Source organism: Chrysemys picta, chromosome 1, assembly GCF_011386835.1.
Source record: "Chrysemys picta bellii isolate R12L10 chromosome 1, ASM1138683v2, whole genome shotgun sequence".
Classification (NCBI taxonomy): Eukaryota; Metazoa; Chordata; order Testudines; family Emydidae; genus Chrysemys; species Chrysemys picta.
In genome coordinates this window covers 262,075,436-262,094,742 of record NC_088791.1, presented here as the reverse complement: position 1 = coordinate 262,094,742, position 19,307 = coordinate 262,075,436, and the positions used below count along the sequence as shown (strand labels likewise).

The 19,307-nt window shown below is 40.5% G+C and overlaps 1 protein-coding gene across 1 annotated transcript in view; it reads left to right on the top strand.

The window, feature by feature from the left end:
• The window catches only part of GPC5 (glypican 5), a 1,025,745-nt gene that overhangs the window by 244,291 nt on the left and 762,147 nt on the right, over nucleotides 1–19,307 (top strand). Inside the window, exon 5 of the mRNA XM_065581062.1 lies at nucleotides 3,797–3,922. Within this exon, the coding sequence (XP_065437134.1) occupies nucleotides 3,797–3,922 (126 nt within the window). The remainder of the gene's footprint in view (nucleotides 1–3,796; nucleotides 3,923–19,307) is intronic.

The following is a 19,307-nucleotide window of genomic DNA, read 5'->3' as shown; positions in this document are numbered from 1 at the left end:
ACAGCGTCACATGATACAGGTTTCTCAATCCCATTGTTCCATTGCCAGCTGCTTTTCAACTGAAGTGTGGGAGGTGGGGTGGGGCAGAGTGTATGACAGGGAGTGTGTCTGTGTATGGGGAGAGACAGTGTGTTTTGGGGGACAGAGAATGTGTCAGCATGCTGTCTTGTAAGTTCAGGCAGTGGCAGGAAGCAACCAGTCCTGAGGCAGGCTGAGGGGGAAACCCTGACATCAGCCTGTCTCCCTCCCCAGCTCTCTGCACAGCAATCTGTCTGTCTCTCTCCACACAAACACACACACACACACACACACACACACACACCCCTTCCTCTGTGTTCAACAGCACGAGCATTCCACATTAATGGTTTGCTTTGTGTCCCGGAGCAGAACAGCACAGCATACAAGGACTGTCAGAAATGGAGCTTTGAAAGGGGAGGGGCACCTATCTCCAGGGCAGCCGAGTTCAAAACAACGAGCGTAGCTACCAGCGGTGATGCACTGTCTACATTGGCACTTTACAGCGCTGAAACTTCCTGTGCTCAGGGGGGATATTTTTCTGTTTATTGAGTTTCCAGAGAGATTTAAGTGTTCTCCGACTGGTTTTTGAAAGTTACAATTCTTGATGTCTGATTTGTGTCCATTTATTCTTTTGTGTAGAGACTGTCTGGTTTGGCCAATGTACATGGCAGAGGGGCATTGCTGGCTGGTGTGATTAGGTCCTATGATGGTGTCACTTGGATAGATATGTGGACAGAGTTGGCAACGGGGTTTGTTGCAGGGATTGGTTCCTGGGTTAGCGTTTTTGTTGTGTGCTATGTAGTTGCTGGTGAGTATTTGCTTCAGGTTGGGGGGCCCTGGACACTCAATAGCAGACTTAAAAGTGGCAATTCTTCAACAAAAAACTTCAAAAACAGACTCCATAGAGAAACTGCAGAACTGGAATCAGTTTGCAAAAGGGACACCATCAAATTAGGCTTGAATAAGGACTGGGAGTGGATGGATCACTACAAAAAGTAATTTTCCCTCTGCTGATACTTACACCTTCTTGTCAACTTTGGAAATGGGCCACCTTGACTCCATTGGCCTCATCAGCACTACAAAAGTAATTTTCCCTCCCTTGGTATTCACCCCTTCTTGTCAACTGTTGAGAATAGGCCACTCCCACCTTAATTGAATTGGCTCGTTAGCACTGACACCCCTCCCCTTGGTAAGGCAACTCCCATCTTTTCATGTGCTATAATATATATTCTGCTCATTGTATTTTTCACTTCATGCATCTGATGAAGTGGGTTTTAGCCCACAAAAGCTTATGCCCAAATAAATTGTTAGTGTCTAAGGTGCCACAAGGGCTCTTTGTTGTTTTTACTATTGGGCTTGTTACCCCAAGAACAGAGCCGGGGTCCCAGACTAGCCCTTCTGTTGCTTACTTCTGGATTCCCCAAATGTTAACCTATATTATCTCTTTCTGCAAGGTGAAAGAAGGGGGCCCACCCTAGTGAAATTGCCAAGGTTTACCAGAGACTTCTCTATGCCTTTCAGGAAATCCTTCAGAACAGACTAGATCTGTTCTCCCTTGGGAGAAAATGGATACAGCCCTCCACTCAAAAGATTGACACCCAGGCAGTTATTTTCCAAAATGAAGTGTTTTCTTTATTTAGTGTAACTAATCTTCCCTAGTACAGTTAATCTAAACATGAATTAAAACATAATCATAAATCCCTTAGCTCAGGTGTACAAGTTATGTACCCAAGACTGTAATGTCATACAGTTGGAAAGGCTCAAGTGATTATGTTCTGCACATGTTGATCAGTCATATGTAGGACACAGACAGCAATCTTAATAAACTCTAAGCTTTATTCATAGTAAGTAACATGAACATACCCACCACAGACACTCATCTTTATTATCCGAAGCATACACATTCGTTAACCATATTTCTGTTCTATATACTATACTATGACAGGCATGCTTACTCTCCAAAGTCGTCTTCCATCTGCTATGTCTTAAGGATCTTTTTCTGTTCTGTCCCAGCATCCCATGGCTATTGCTGTCACTCTGTGGTTGCCTCTGCTGCTGCTTCTGATTTCTTTGCTCGTTTAGGTTTTTTCTGAACTCTTCTGTGACGTCGTCTTTTCCTGTTCCTATCTTGACTAACTTTTGCTTGCCTGCTCTCTGCCTTATATACAGTTTTTGGCCAGTTCTGATTGGCTTATTTTTCAATCCGATCATTAGCATATCTATCCTCCAATCACCTTCAGACCACCTCTGATTGGTCCATACTTACAGACCAATCATATCTGCTAAATCTATGGTGACCCTCAGATGTTTTTGGACTGAGTATGCCTGACTGACCCTTCCCTACAGTTTTCCCTACCTTTACCTAACCTCAGCGCATATTTGCCCAGCAACACACCAGTCATAAGCTGAACTGCTTGGCGTACTGACTGTCCTTGGCTGTGCCCCAACATTGATCGCACACTTAAAATTACCAGACTTTTAATAATGATACTGGATTTATGGCTTACTACAACCAATCTGAACCCACTAACCCCCTTTTTTGTCCTATGACTGCAGAGGTGTTAGCAGGCCACTTCACCTTGAATGGTCTCTTAGAATATGTGTTAACTACTTATGCTAAACAATCTGTTCCACTTTGTGACACTCTGAGTAGCTTTCCCAGACCTGAAGAAGAGCTCTGTGTAGCTTGAAAGTTTGTCTCTTTCACCAGCAGAACTTGGTTCAATAAAAGATATTACCTCATCCACCTTGTGTCTCTAGATAAAAATATTGATTTTTTAAATGACTGATTATATATAAACTTTCATTTGTTTTAATTTCAAATTGATAGCATTTAATAGAACTTATTCTTCATACTCTTTTTAAGCATCATCTTGTTCAAACATACATTTGTAGCATAATTTTGTCTGTCTCCAACCACTGTGTAGAAGTCAACAGAGTGATGCTTGTTGGTTTGCAGGGCAGTGAGTATTGCATTGATGACTTTCTACATATCTGTAGGTCATAGATAATCCTACATATTGTGAAATGTTGAATCATAATAAATACATATTTATATTTTCACAGCAGGTATGGGTCTTCCATTGAGAGATTTTCATTACACTAGCAAATAGTTTATAAAAATGAATATCATAGTCCAGTACGTCCAGTAACTTAATAGATATTTATTTATTTTTTTATTTCAGTGTCCCCAGTTTTAGGCATCTTGACAATTATTTAAAATAAATACATAAAATAATACTCCAGCAGCAGAACATGCCACAAAAATTGAAATAAATTATCCAAACAGTAATTTAAACAGCCAAAAAAAATACCATCTCCACCCTAAACCTGTCTTTCCCAAAACTTCATCTGTCCCATAAACCATAATCAATAGATAGTCTTTGTATAATAGTTTAAAGTCAGTATAGAGCTACTGGATATTCAGCACTTCTGAAAATCGGGCCACTTGTGTACGTGGCTAAGTATTGGAGTTAGGAGCCTACCTTTAGACATGCATTTTTGGAAATATTAGCTTATTGCTACACATGTAGCGTTGCCTCCCAGAGCAGCAGTCTGTGATTTGGTTTGGCTTTCACTGACTGAGTAATCTTTCTTTCAAGGCATCTAATAAATCTAGAAAGTATATTAACGAATAGATTAATAAATGAGAGCCAATAGACGGGGTGACAAAAAGTGACACATTCTTTTATTTCTTGTTACAATGTGTAGCAGTTTGATTGCTCGTTATTATTAATTGATTGCTAATTATTTTACCTGTGTTTGTTTGTTTTGGTAGAGAATTTATGAAAAGTCTACGGCTGTACAAGACATTCTATGGAGGCCTGGCTGATCAGATGTGTATCAATGAGTTAGCAGCTGCTGATGGGCTAGCATGTTGGAATGGTGAAGATGTTGTAAAAAGGTACTTTTTCACTCTGTGATCTATAAGAACACTTTTTTATATTTTTCCATATTTATTTTTTCTCCAAAATTATTTCCTGATGGAGTAACATTAAATATTTGTATTTTGGTTAAGAACCATTGCTTTAGGAAAATCTTCCCCTCTATCAAGCTTAAAATACTAAAATCTGTCCACATCTTTGTTTTGAGAAAATATGACACTTAGTGGTCCTCCAACGTTTTGAGCTACCCATTTCTAAAGCTCACCTGGCTGGCATTTGTGTTGGCTATTGAGAAAAGGTAGGTTTAACATTTGCAAAATTAAGTCAGAAGCAGGGGAACAGGATTTTTGTTTGAGATTGTGAAAGTTCAAAGCTGGTATGTTTAAATGCTCCCTCTAGTATTTACAGCATGGCAACAAACTTCAACCATTCATTTAAAACTTTATCTGACTGTAAGGAATAAAATAATCCTTAATGAATGTGGTTTCTCATGAGAGTGCTAAAAGTTAAGATACTAAGATAAACTGTTTTAAAGGTGAAACAAATAAATTATTGAACAGTGGCTTGGGAGCAATCATTCACTAGCAATGTTACAGAACTGATCTTAGCAAACTACCAAGCTCCTGGAAATAAATGTTCGGAACCAATATATTTTACAGTTCACAAAACAAAAGCATTTTGGATGACAAGAAGGTTTTCAGGAAGCTGTAGTTAATTCCTTGTGCTCTATTCTTTCAGTTCCCAAAACAGGCATACTTTTGAAAAGGAATACTTGAGGGAGATTGGGACTGCAGCACTAGCTAATTCATTATAACTAATGTTTGTCAGTGTCTTCTGTTTTTAATACCAAACCGAGCTAGTACAAAATAGAGTGACATTAGCTTTTTATCTATCTATCCAAAGTCCATATGTGATGTCTTGTTCAGGTCACCCAGAACGGTGTTACCGCTCTTCTTCAGCAAGAGTGAGCTTTGCTGCTGCTAAGGTGTGTGTCAGCATCCTAACACATGAGCATGTCTGTCTTGCCAGCAAACTCCTCAGGCCTCTGCCATTCCCAACCTGGCCTTGCAGGTAACAGTGAGTGAGCCCCAATTCCCGCATTCCCCAGATACGTCTTTCTACAGTGCCCAGGCCTCTCACTGGATGCTCACAGACATTACGTTCTCTGTCTCCAAAGAGATGGAGCACTCATCAGCCTGTTAGCTCAGCTGGGGAATTCACCCTTCAGTTTAATACCAGAGCACTGAAAAGATTTTGTAATAAAATAAGCCTAAGTTTATTAACAAAGAACAAATATTTAAGTAATAATAAGAACAGAAGACACATATGTTTATCAGTAAAACCACACAAAACACACTTTCTAGTGACTAAAACAACTTCAGTAAGTTACAGGCCTTGTCTAAGCAGGTTTCTCATGTATAATCAGTTCCAGCTACTCTTCATTTTCGGGGCAAAAGGGTCCACTTTTTATGAGCTCAAAGGGTGCTCCCCACCTTTGTCCCCTAGCTGAAGGATGCCAAAATGGCTTTCTTTTTCTGCGTATATTTCCCAGTCTATTGTCTCTGTTTCAAGAACCAGGAAGGCTTCTTGGTAGTGTGCAGGCTCCATCCCCTGCTGTGAGTGTTAAGTGGTCTTCCTCCCTCAATGTTTGTTTATCTTGGTGGCTTCATTTACCTTACATTTAGATGTACTTTTCATTGTCCTCTGAGGTATTACCTGGTTCGTTTACATTGGAGACACAGGAAAACAGGTGAAACAACATTCCTTTGTCTAGAACAGGCTGGGCTGCCTGCTTGCAAAATACCTTTTAATTTCCAGCACACAACTATAATCTTTTGTAGAGCACCTGTATGTACATCATGCAATAGTATTAATGACAAGTGTGTTATCAGTTTCATAGTATAACAGACATGACACCTTTTAGATATAGATTACGACAACGTGTGTTGGTGCAATGTGTGTGTCAGGTCTGATGTGAGTTATGGTATGCCCTCTGCCACTTGTCATTGAGGGGACTCCCCTCTCCCTCCCGGGTCACATTATAAGACAGTAGGAAGTCAGAGAGATAATTGATAATGTGTGGTGTACTCTACAGTACTTGTATCTTTAAATATGTTGCAGAGGAGCATTAGGTTTAGCAGGGGGAAGTCTAGAAAGTGAGGGTTGTCAACCCTTCTTACTGGACAAAGAGGGTTAGTAGTGGATCACAGGCCTTCCCATTCCATTCCAGGCTCTGGTGCAGGGCCTTGTAAGGGTTACCAAATATCCTGTACCCAGGGGTGCCTTAAGGCTGCCTGCCTGGGCCACTTCCTACCACCCACTCTATTGTCAAAATCTTGCAGTCTGTTGCAAAGAAGTGAGAGAAAAGGTACCAACTGAACCTTTTCCTCCCTGGGCTTGGCAGGCTTGTCCTCTCCAGGAGAAGGTTTCTGCATTGCCCTTCCTCAGGAGTGATCAGGGTCAATCTCTTTCTCTGCCTTGTCTGGTTCCCTCTTAAGCGCTGCCTGCAGCTTGAGCATGGTCTGCAGGTGCAGCTGGAGGGTGTAATTTGGGCCCAGAGTTGCTCCTTAACCCCTTAACCTCAGTTCTAGAGCTGGGTTTATACATCTGGTCACACACCACTTTCTAGAAAATACTTACACACATGCTTAAGTTTACTTGCACGACTAGTCTCACTGCTTGCAATGGGACTACTGTGCTTGCAGGATTGAAGTGTAAGAGCTCATTGAAGTCAATTGGAGTCTTTCTCCCAAATCTTCACAAAAATCATCTTTGCTAGATTATAAATATTTGCCTTCTCTGTCTCCATCCCAACTCTGCTTCCTCTGTCTTTTGTCCTCCACTTGCTCTTCAAATGAAGTATAAGCAATTCAATCAAATTTATGAATGGTTTCAGAGTAACAGCCGTGTTAGTCTGTATCCGCAAAAAGAAGAACAGGAGTACTTGTGGCACCTTAAAGACTAACAAATTTATTAGAGCATAAGCTTTCGTGGACTACAGCCCACTTCTTCAGATGCATCCGAAGAAGTGGGCTGTAGTCCACGAAAGCTTATGCTCTAATAAATTTGTTAGTCTCTAAGGTGCCACAAGTACTCCTGTTCTTCTTTTTGCAAATTTATGAATGCGGATTAAAAATGTTATACTACTTAAAGATTTACCAGTGGCTGAATGTATTATGTCATTACTTTATACTGCTTACTGTTTTACCCTGAGAGTATTACTTACACATCCCCCCCAAAATGTAATCAAGTATTATAGTACACATTTACTATTACATTTTAAAATAGATCCTTTAGTTTTTACACAGGATAAAATTCCTAATTAACTTCATGCTCCCGTATTGTTTTAAACTAATGCTACTTGGCCAAAAATATTTATAACATTGATGCAGTGATGACCAAAATAGCATTCCACTGAAATTTCAAATAAATATTGGTAAAGAACAGCTATAGATGTGGTTTTAATTATGCTTTAGCTTCCTTGTTGTTCTTAACATACACATGTCTATCTGATCTTATACTCTGCTACTTTGGCAACTTTATGCTGTAAATTTCTGGGTTTTCTTAGTAATTATTTTTGGAAAATAGAAAAATCTTTTTAGTTTCCATGGTTCAAACCTAAAGTTATAGGTTTCACCAGGACTTTGAAACTCCACCTCTCACACTATTTGATTAGTTTAAAATTGGTGCTGTTTGATCCTGATTTAGCTTTTTCACAATAGCTTGGTTTATTTTTTGTTTTGTTTTTTTGTTAAGCTTGGTTGTAAGTTTTAGAGTCAAATTTCTGAAAAAACGGACAGTACTACATACACAATATTGAAAGGACAAAAGAATGCTGACTATAATTGTGGGGAGCAGGTTCATTCACCATGTGAGCAAATGTTGACATTCTGTCCTGCCAACTCACTGAAGCATGAAGCCTCACTTTGTTATAGGCCCTGATTAAGGAGTCTGTCACTATTCAGTAAAGCATTTAAGCACATGCTTAACTGTAAGTACATGCTTAATTTTTACTGAAGTAAATGGTAGTTAAGTACATGCAATTTAAGCACACGCCTAAAATTAAGCATGTGCTTAATTGCTTCCCTGAACTGGGGCTGTAGAGCAGAAGGTAGGGTCCGTGACAGAGGAATCCTAATGTAGGAACCCTCAGGCAGCCAAGTATAGAGAGAAGGGTAGGGTTGGAGTTTGTAATAGTTTGTTACTTTAGTAATAAAGCCAAACTTTAAGAAGGGGATAATTTTTAACATTATGTAAAGTGTGTGTGTGTAGCATTCTGATGGAGCACTGTATGATGAGATCCCTGATGGACTCTTTTCCCTCTGATGGACTTTGCTTGAGACCAGGACCGGCTCTACCATTTTTGCCACTCCAAGCAAAACTGCCCCCTGAACTGCCGAAGCAAAAAAAAGTGCTTCCTCCGCTGGTGCCTGGAGCTGGTCCTGCTTGAGACATATGGGTGTGTGGTTTTGTCCCCCTTCTCCAACTCCCTATCCCCTATATTTCCTTTTCTCCCTCTTATCCCTTGATCCCTCTCATATGCTACATGTTTAGAGGATATAGTTAAAACTGAGTTCTTTTATGATTTTATTGCAGATGCCACTTGTTTTAGGGCAATGACTTGAACATGGGATGCAAATTCCAAGGGTCTGTTCCCATTAAATGTTATGCCCCTCTTTTGTTCGTAGAACAAGTTTCCAAGTATGCTGACTTGTTCACACAAAAAAGGAGCTTGGCATGGAGAAGCAGAGGGAGTAGATTCCCAGCAGAGAGACAAAAGAGAAACAAAAGTTTTTATTGCCACTATAATCGCATCCTTCTCCCCACTTCATCCCCAGCTCAGGCTACTTATTAACTTGTATTAAAAATTCTGGTAGGCATTGTATTTTATTTCACAAAGTTAGTTACATTGAAGTGAAAATGCATCTACACTGCATAATAGAGGTGTGTGTTTGTATAATGTAGAAACTGGAGAAAGACTAGATAATTTTCCTGTCTATGGTGAATATGAGCCCTGCTTTGAGTACTGCTGAACTATCCCTGCTTTATACAACTTACACTTGGCTCAGAACGTCGTCTTTTGGAATGCACCAAATGGAATCAAAATGTATGCAATTTAAATTAATATGTGACAAGGGAGAATGCTGCCCCTGATCACTCTATAAAGGGTTTAACCTATCTTCCTGCCTCCACTGAGGATTAAAGTCAGTTCTACTCTGAGACTCTTCACTTCTCATTGACTTCAACTGCTTATGTCTGGGCTGAATTTGACTCTTTGTGTATGAGCCCACAACACCTAAACTGGATGGGCCAGATTCATACCTGATGTGAATCTCCATTGACTTTAGTAGATAAGTGTGCAAGTGTGTACACACACTCTGTCAGCAGAACAGGTCAGAATGGAAGTCAGGCCTCGTGGTCAGAGTCGGAATGTTAGCGCCAAGGGTTGAGACGGACTTGGAGTCAGGAATCAGAGCTGAGGTTGGAATCAGGGAAAGACAGGAGCAGGGCTGGTTCTGAGACAGGAACAAGGCTGGAACATGATGGGAACAACACTGGAGTTCAGGATGGGATTTGGCCTGGAGCTGCAGAGGAGCTAAGCCGGAGCAATGCTTGGAGAGATGAACACAGGGAGGCAGAGAGTCTGTGGGCACATGCGTTGAGCAGCCAAAAAGCTGCTGCTGCTAGGGTTAAGACTGGCCTGCTGCCTTCCTCAACCTGATCCTATTATTTTTATACAGTTTGGGACAACGAAATTTTTAAGTACACCAGAAGCAGGAAGCTTGACAAACAATCAGTGGGGCCACTGGACAGTCAAGATGCTAAAGGAGCACTCAAGGAAGTTAATGCCATTTCAGAGAAGCTAAATTAATTTTTTGCATTGGTTTTCACTGCAGAGGATGTGAGAGAGATTCCCACCTTACATATTTCTCTTAGGTGACAAGTCTGAGGAACTGTCCCATATTGAGGTGTCAATAGAGGAGGTTTTGGAAAAGGTCTGAAGGAACTCAAATATGAAATTGCAGAACTACTAACTATGGTATGTAACATATCACTTAAATCAGCTTCTGTACCAGATATCTGGAGGATAGCTAGTGTAACACCAATTTTTAAAAAAGGCTACTAGGTGATCCTGGGAATTTCAGGCTGGTAAGCCTAACATCAGTACCAGGCAAACTGGTTGAAACTATACACTACACCAGTGTTTCTCAAACTGGGGTTGCCACTTGTGTAGGGAAAGCCCCTGGCAGGCAGCAAGTGGGAGCTGCGATTGGCAGGACCTGCGGATGCGGCAGGTAAACAAACTGGCCTGGCCCACCAGGGGATTTCCCAGCGGTGACCCCATTTTGAGAAACACTGCTCTACACAGCTGCAGAAACTGAAATGAGCCCCAGAATTTAGAATGTGTGTCCTGATAAACCAGGAGCTCTCACTGTGGTGTTTAGAGCTTCTTGGCCATAGTATATGGTACAAAGTAATCAAGACAAAAAATCTCTCATCTCCTTTTTATATAGTGAGTTTTCACATTAAAGGCAAGCAAAACTCATGCTTTTTGAACTCTGTTGCATAGTTTAAAACCAAACACCCATGGAGTTGGCGCCTACAGGCCACGTGTTTGAGCCCCCTGCTCTAGAAGGTACCTAATAGAAATGGCGTGAGACTTGGCACATGTTACCATATGCATGGCATTCAAGTTAAAGAATATACTGCTGCTGTGCTGCACTGGGAGCTCTTGCATAATGTTGCATTCGGTGTTTTCTGAACAATTTCTTGTCTAAGAAACGAAAGAAAAAAAGTAGCAGTTCTTCATTTGTCTGTACAGCCAAACAGATATTTTAGTATGTGTGATCATTAAGTTGTAAGTTCATTTCAAAGTATGCATGTTCTGGATCCCAGAGTTTGCTGCCTTCTAAGGAGCATATAACATTCAAAATGAAGAGCCCTGGGCTTCAGCAGAAATGTTTCCAAATCTTTTGGGCTTCTCCACTTCCATCTGAAATGGCTTTATTTTTCATACTTTATGATGGTGAAAGCTTAAGTGCTCTTGCTCCAGTGTTTCTCTGAAAGAGTACCCTGGTAGTATATTCTCCTTCATATCCTTCTCTCTTCTTTTATTAGTACTGTTTCCTTTATATTTTCACTCTCCTGCCCTTTCATAATTTTTCTTCATCTTAGCACATCTCTCCACCTCTTTTCTAGATTCTCCATGTTGATTTCATTTTCGTTAGCTCCCCTTTCTCTGTCCCTCAACACTTTTCTCTTTGTGCTCTCTGCTGCTTTGTTTTCACTCTAAGGAGCTACATTAATCATGAAATAGTACTGACAAAGTGGACTTCACCATTTTATTGTGCCTGCATTTTCCTCTGGTGGCCCTCGAAATAACTTTAGAAAACCTTTTAGGTCTGTTGACAAGTACACTAGAAAAGATCCTTTCTCGTACTAGAAGCTTTTGATGAAAGAGTATGTCATCTGCATTTTAAACAAATTGGAAACTTAAACAGTCTTTTCACTATAGGTCTCATTATCCTCTTAAATATGAATTCAGCTAACCATTCCCTCATAGAAAAGGCAGGGCTTTTATCACAATGCACATAGGGGTGAAATTTATCATAAGCACCATTAGTTTCAGGCACATCTAAAGGAGATTGTAGTTGACATTGCATGATCCTATTGAGATAGATCAAAGAGGAGCAGTTAAACAACACAACAGGATTTTTTTTTCAGAATTGATTATGCTAATATTTGTTTGAGCCACATCCGTTCTGGTTAGATCTTAATCATTCACTTTTTAGACCTGTTCTAAATTCTTTAGTCACATATTCACTATGCTGCCTGTAGCAGCACAAACATAAGCAAAACTTTAGACAGTCATTAAATGTGGAGGGGTTTTTAGCATTTCCTTTGAAAAGTTGTTTCCTAGTGTTGCAGCATCTTAGGTTGCCACCCAGTGGATATAAGTACAAATTTCAGTTGTTAAAGATTCAGAAACAGAAGCAGAGCAAAATATGTGGGTAGCCTTTTGCAAATTCAGTGCCTGCTTTTATCACTTTCAGCAGCTTAAGTTAAATTCAAAGGACTGGCTAGCAATATTACAGAAATTTAAAATAAAATGATTGTGTAGTTTTATTTTCAATCAACATATTATAAAAGATGTATGATCTGATTTGCCACTAGGTTACTCCATCTCCATCAGTATAAAACTGGAGTAACCTGGCAGTGAATTAGGCCCCAAATTTATGTTTTATTGTCTTAGGAAATGTACAAAAAATATTTTTGTTTTCTATATACGTTGAAAAATTATATTTATGCCATAGAATGTTAAAAAATCTCTCACAATTCAAACACTTGAGTTGGTAAATTCTGCTGCCCTTAAATACATTTAAAACAAGACTGTCCACTACTTAAGGCAACATTCTCATTTCCAGTTTGCACTGCTGGATTCTCTTTCCAGTTCTGTACTAGTCCCAGGCATGAACTCACCTAAGTGGCAATAAGAGTTCTGTTCACAGGACAAAGAAAAGCCACCACCTTTCCTCTGGGAAGCCAGCCTTGCCACAGTCCATCAGTGCCTTAATTTTTTCTACGCTGGACTATAATACAGCAGTATGTATTTGCATGGGATTAACCATGCTTTTCATATCAGGTAATGAGTTTGGCCCCAATTTTTCACTGTATCTGCCATCAATGGTAGCAACAATAGTGATACTGGGAAGAGGACTTCAGGAAGTCACTGGAGTTTAACTACTGTACTATCTTAGGGCAGGTCTTCACTACGGGGGGGGGTGTCGATTTGAGATACGCAAATTCAGCTACGCAAATAGCGTAGCTAAATTCGACGTATCGGAGCCGACTTACCCCGCTGTGAGGACGGTGGCAAAATCAACCTCCGCGGCTCCCCGTCGACGGCGCTTACTCCCACCTCCGCTGGTGGAGTAAGAGCATCGATTTGGGGATCGATTGTCGCATCCCGATGAGACGCGATAATTCGTTCCCCGAGAGATCGATTTCTACCCGCCGATTCAGGTGGGTAGTATATACCTAGCCTTAGTTAGCTCAAAGCAGGTCTGTGTGACAGTACTTGAACACTTGTGTCTGTCAAAACCTTGTCTATACTGACACTCCACCTTTGCTGAAACCAGTGGGACTGAATCAAAGGTAACAATATGGGAAAATTTAAGCTAAAAAGCTTTTTGTAGTCAGGACCTCAGAAACTTGATATAGACTAGAATGCTATGCATGCTTTCTGAGCAAAGTGTGTGTTATGTTCATGGTGTACACAGAAGTTAGATGAAACATAAAATATTCTTGCAGAAGTTTGCAAAATAACACTACTTTATTTCTTAGAATTCAGAATGATAACACACAAGAACTCTGAAACAGAGCGAGATAAAGCAGACTGCTCCATAAAAAACAATGTCACAACTTAACCTTTTCTAATGCCAGTATATCTTTTTTGAAATGAGGAGACCACATCTGTACGCAGTATTCAAGATGTGGGCGTACCATGGATTTATATAAGGGCAATAAGATATTTTCCGTCTTATTCTCTATCCCTTTTTTAATGATTCCGAGCATCCTGTTTGCTTTTTGGACTGCTGTTGCACACTGCGTGGATGTCTACAGAGAACTATCCCCGATGACTCCAAGATCTCATTCCTAATTAGTTGTAACTAAATTAACCCCCATCACATTGTATGTATAGTTGGTGTTATTTATTCCAATGTCCATTACTTTACATTTATCCAAATTAAATTTCATTTGCCATTTTGTTGCCCAATCACTTAGTTATGTGAGATCTTTTTGAAGTTCTTCACAGTCTGCTTTGGTCTTAACGATCTTGAGCAGTTTAGTATCATCTGCAAACTTTGCCACCTCACTGGTTACCCTTTTCTTCAGATCATTTATGAATAAGTTTAATAGGATTGGTCCTAGGACTGACCCTTGGGGAACACCACTAGTTACTCCTCTCCATTCTGAACATGTACCATTTATTCCTACCCTTTGTTCCCTGTCTTTTAACCAGTTCTCAATCCATGAAAGTATCTTCCCTCTTATCCCATGACCACTTAAATTATGTAAGAGCCTTTGGTGAGGGACCTTGTCAAAGGCTTTCTGGAAATCTAAGTACACTATGTCCACTGGATCCCCCTTGTCCACATGTTTGTTGACCCCTTCAAAGAACTCTAATGGATTAGTAAGACATGATTTCCCTTTACAGAAACCATGTTGACTTTTGCCCAACAATTTATGTTCTTCTATGTGTCTGACAATTGTATTCTTTACTATTGTTTCAACTAATTTGCCCGGTATTGATGTTAGACTTATTGGTCTGTAATTGCCGGGATCACCTCTAGAGCCCTTTTTAAATATTGGTGTTACATTAGCTATCTTCCAGTCATTGGGTACAGAAGCTGATTTAAAGAATAGGTTACAAATCATAGTTAATAGTTCCGCTTTCAGAACTCTTGGGTGAATGCCATCTGGTCCTGGTGACTTGTTAATGTTAAGTTTATCAATTAATTCCAAAACCTCCTCTAGTGAGACTTCAATCTGTGACAAGTCCTCAGATTTGTCACCTACAAAGGACGGCTCAGGTTTGGGAATCTCCCTAACATCCTCAGCTGTGAAGACTGAAGCAAAGAGTTCATTTAGTTTCTCCACAATGACTTTACCGTCTTTGAGTGCTCCTTTTTTATCTCGATCGTCCAGGGGCCCCACTGGTTGTTTAGTAGGCTTCCTGCTTCTGATGTGCTTAAAAACATTTTGTTATTACCTTTTGAGTTTTTGGCTAACTGTTTTTCAAACTCCTTTTTGGCTTTTCTTATTACATTTTTACACTTAATTTGGCAGTGTTTATGCTCCTTTCTATTTACCTCACTAGGATTTGATTTCCACTTTTTAAAAGATGCCTTTTTATCTCTCACTGCTTCTTTTACATGGTTGTTAAGCCACAGTGGCTCTTTTTTAGTTCTTTCACTGTGTTTTTTAATTTTGGGTATACATTTAAGTTGGGCCTCTATTATGGTGTCTATGCAGCTTGCAGAGATTTCACTCTAATCACTGTACCTTTTAATTTCTGTTTAACTAACCTCCTCATTTTTGCATAGTTTCCCTTTCTGAAATGAAATGCCACAGTATTGAGCTGTTGAGGTGTTCTTCTCACCATAGGAATGTTAAATCTAATTGCCTGGATCACTTTTTTTTTTTTTTTTAACCATAGGTGTTGTTAGCTATTGTCCAGTAATTTGGTACCAATCCTGACTAGATAGATTAAAAACCATTGATACCAGATTAGCAATCTCACATGCCAGTTTTTTGTATATTAGGATGGAAATTATCCAATTCTCCCTCTCCCCACCAATTAGAGTGCATTAAGATCTTTACATTTTTCTTCTTCCACTTCGGATGTGGTAATTTCCTTTTCTGTACACTCATTTCTATCTGTTGGACCAGCAGGCCAGTTCTGAAGCTCAGCAGCAGCAGTAGCTCACTGACTGCTCAATGCATATGCCCATGGACTCCCTGCTTCCCTATGCTTGTCTCTCCAAGTCCTGCTCCTGTTTTGCTCCTCCACTGCTCCAGGCCAGATCCTGCCCTGCACGCAGATTTGTTCCCATCCTGTTCCAGCCTTGCTCCTGCCTCAGAAACAGCCCTGCTCCTGTCTTCCCTGACTCCTGGTAACCCAGCTTCAACTTCCAGCTCTGACTTCTGACTTCGACCCTGTCTCAAACCTTGGCTCTGGCATTTGGACTCCAACCACTAGGCCTGACTCCTGTTCTGACCTCTAAGCATGACTGCCTACAACCCAGTCCACTGACACTTATTCTCTTTTTATTATACAACCAAAAAGCCTGTTTATTTTAATTTCCTTTGCTAGCTCTAATTCAGCTTGAGTTTTAGCAAATTTCACTTTATTCTTACATTTTATGACCTCCAATATGTAGCTTTCTGTACCAATCAATCTTTTTTTCCATTACTTACGGTCTCCCTGCTTACTCCTGATACCCTTTTGGAGGAGATTATTCATCCAACTGGGCCTCATCTTACAAGTTTTTTCCTCATGCGTGGTGTAAAAATAGCAGATAGTTTTTGTACACTTGATTTAAAGAAATACCAAGTCTGCTCCACCTTTAAGTCTTTGAACTCTTCAGTCTGATTGACTTCTGTTACTAATTGCCTTAGTTTCCCCAAATCTGCACTTTTGAAATCAAACCCATGTTTAATGACCTGGTTTTGATTATCCTTCCATTTAACTTAAAGTGAATCAACTCATGATCATTTGATTCAAGGTTATTTTCTGTGACCAGATCTTCTATGATGTCAATTCATATCCTTCAATACCTGTATTCCAGTGCTATTCCATTTGTTTCTGTAATCTTTCCTGCACCAGTAGTTCTAGTTCTTCCAATTTTATTACCCAGACTCCTTGCATTTATGTACAAACATCTCAATTGTTTCCCTGGTACACTACCCAGTTTTCTAGCTGGATTAGTTATAGTCCTTTTACTAACTGTATTGCCTACCTGACTACTATCCCAGTCAACATACCTTGTTCTCCTTGCTGTCCATATTCTTATCTTCTGGTGATCTTCTATCCCTTAGTATATCTTCATTTAGCAGAATTTCCTCTTCATGTGCTTTGCAGCCAGGCATGGAACTCACAAAATCTTTCCCAACCTTATCCCTTCCTCACCTAATTTAAAGCCCTTTTTATCAATTGTACCCATCCTGATCCAAAAGCTTAATACCCCAGTTACTCAAGTGGAGTCCATCAGTTGAGAAGAGTCTTCTTTCTGTGAATGCATCTGAAATGCCGATTAGCCCAAAACCTTCCTCATAATACCAATCCTCGATTCATCGGTTGATATTTATTATCTTGCCGCACCTTCATACTTCTTCTCTGGAGACCAGAAGTATCCCACTGAAGATCACCGGAGCTTTCACTTGTTTGAGCATCTTACTCAGTCTACTGTAATTGTCTTTGATCCATGAATCTTTGCTGCCTGTTGGGTTGGGCAGTGCTAATTAGTGGATTTTTCCCCTGCTCCCACCAGTATCCTTTTCAGTCCCATGCCAACATCATATATCTTTGCTCCTGGCAGACAGCACACCCTTCTGTACCCCATACTATTCTGGTGACAGGCCTGTTGACTCTTCTTAGTATTGAGTCCCCAATCACATAGATCTGTCTTTTCCTGTGGTTGTTATGAATCTTTCTTGCAGTCCTCCATGCATCATCTTTATTCTTCCTTAGGATCTGGTCCCTGGCTAACTCCATTGTCTCTTCTGTGGGGACTGGCATCCCTTCTTTTCCTCCTCACCACCACATCTTCTCCCGATTTTCTCCTCCTCGTTCCCCAGTGCAACAGATGTATTACACAACTCTATTTCACCTCCATGGGTCAGTCTCTTCATCTGTTTTGTCCTTTTGGTCATGTTCTTCCATGGGTCGCCCTCCTCTACTGACATTCTGCACTCCAGGTGCTTTTGTTCAGCAGGTGACTGCAAATTTTTAATTGTCTGTACTATCTCTTCTCTCCTGTGCTGAGTTATACCTTCAAAGTCCCTTCTGAATTTCATCATTGTCTACAGCTGTATCTCTGATCCTTGGCTCTTCCCAGCCATGAGCTCTATTACGCAACATTTCATGCATAATTAGTTTCCTTCAGATACCCAGTCAAAGATTATATACCAGGGGTCGGCAACCTTTCAGAAGTGGTGTGCCGAGTCTCCATTTATTCACACTAATTTAAGGTTTTGCATGCCAGTAATACATTTTAATGTTTTTAAAAGGTCTCTTTCTAGAAGTCTATAATATATAACTAAACTATTGTTGTAAGTATAGTAAATAAGGTTTTTAAAATGTGTAAGAAGCTTCATTTAAAATTAAATTAAAATGCAGAGTCCCCCGGACCAGTGGCCAGGATCAGGCAGTGTGAGTGCCACTGAAAATCAGCTTGCGTGCTGCCTTCGGCACGGGTGCCAGAGGTTGCCTACCCCTGTTTTATACATTCCACAGCTTCTGCATCTGACCATCTTCTTTGTCTCCTCTCCTCCTTAGTTCATTTCTGGTGTTGCCTCAGTGGCCATTATCGTCTTCTCTTCCTAATTCTTAGTCACAGAGAAAAACAGGAAAAAATTGGCACAAATTCCCACCTATAAATTCTCACAAAAACTTTGCTGTTAGCTACTTGCATATTTTGGTGGACTATGCACAAACATTTCAGATTTAAGAATCTGAAATACCTGATACTTGTGCTGACAGTGGACCAGTGAAATATGATGGTTAATGTGAAGACTTGTAAGTAATAATTTCAGACAGTTCCATGGTGTAAACCTCTTTAATGGTGAAACAAAATGCAGATAAGTGATTTTTCTCCAAATAGAATGGATGATCTGTTGCTTCAGTGGGATAATCATCATGTCACTATATTAGAATGTTTCTCAGCCTTAATTGCTCTGTCAGTTACAATTAGAGGTGCTAATGTAGCTGTGAAATGCTACAAATTGCTTGCAGCTTTTGCTCCCTGCTTACTCTCAGCCTGTTTCTCACAGAAAGAAATCAGAAGGAATCAGTTTTCTTGCTGAACCTGTGAGATATTTTCAGATATAGAATCATAGAATCATAGAATATCAGAGTTGGAAGGGACCTCAAGAGGTCATCTAGTCCAACCCCCTGCTCAAAGCAGGACCAATTCCCAGCTAAATCATCCCAGCCAGGGCCTTAAAAACCTCCAAGGAAGGAGACTCCACCACCTCCCTAGGTAACGCATTCCAGTGTTTCACCACCCTCCTAGTGAAATAGTTTTTCCTGATATCCAACCTGGAACTCCCCCACCGCAACTTGAGACCATTGCTCCTTGTTCTGTCATCTGCCACCACTGAGAACAGCCGAGCTCCATCCTCTTTGGAACCCCCCTTCAGGTAGTTGAAGGCTGCTATCAAATCCCCCCTCATTCTTCTCTTCTGGAGACTAAACAATCCCAGTTCTCTCAGCCTCTCCTCATAAGTCATGTGCTCCAGACCCCTAATCATTTTTGTTGCCCTCCGCTGGACTCTTTCCAATTTTTCCACATCCTTCTTGTAGTGTGGGGCCCAAAACTGGACACAGTATTCCAGATGAGGCCTCACCAATGTCGAATAAAGGGAAACGATCACGTTCCTCGATCTGCTGGCAATGCCCCTACTTATACAGCCCAAAATGCCGTTAGCCTTCTTGGCAACAAGAGCACACTGTTGACTCATATCCAGCTTCTCGTCCACTGTGACCCCTAGGTCCTTTTCAGCAGAACTGCTACCTAGCCATTCGGTCCCTAGTCTGTAGCAGTGCATGGGATTCTTCCGTCCTAAGTGCAGGACTCTGCACTTGTCCTTGTTGAACCTCATCAGGTTTTTTTCTGCCCA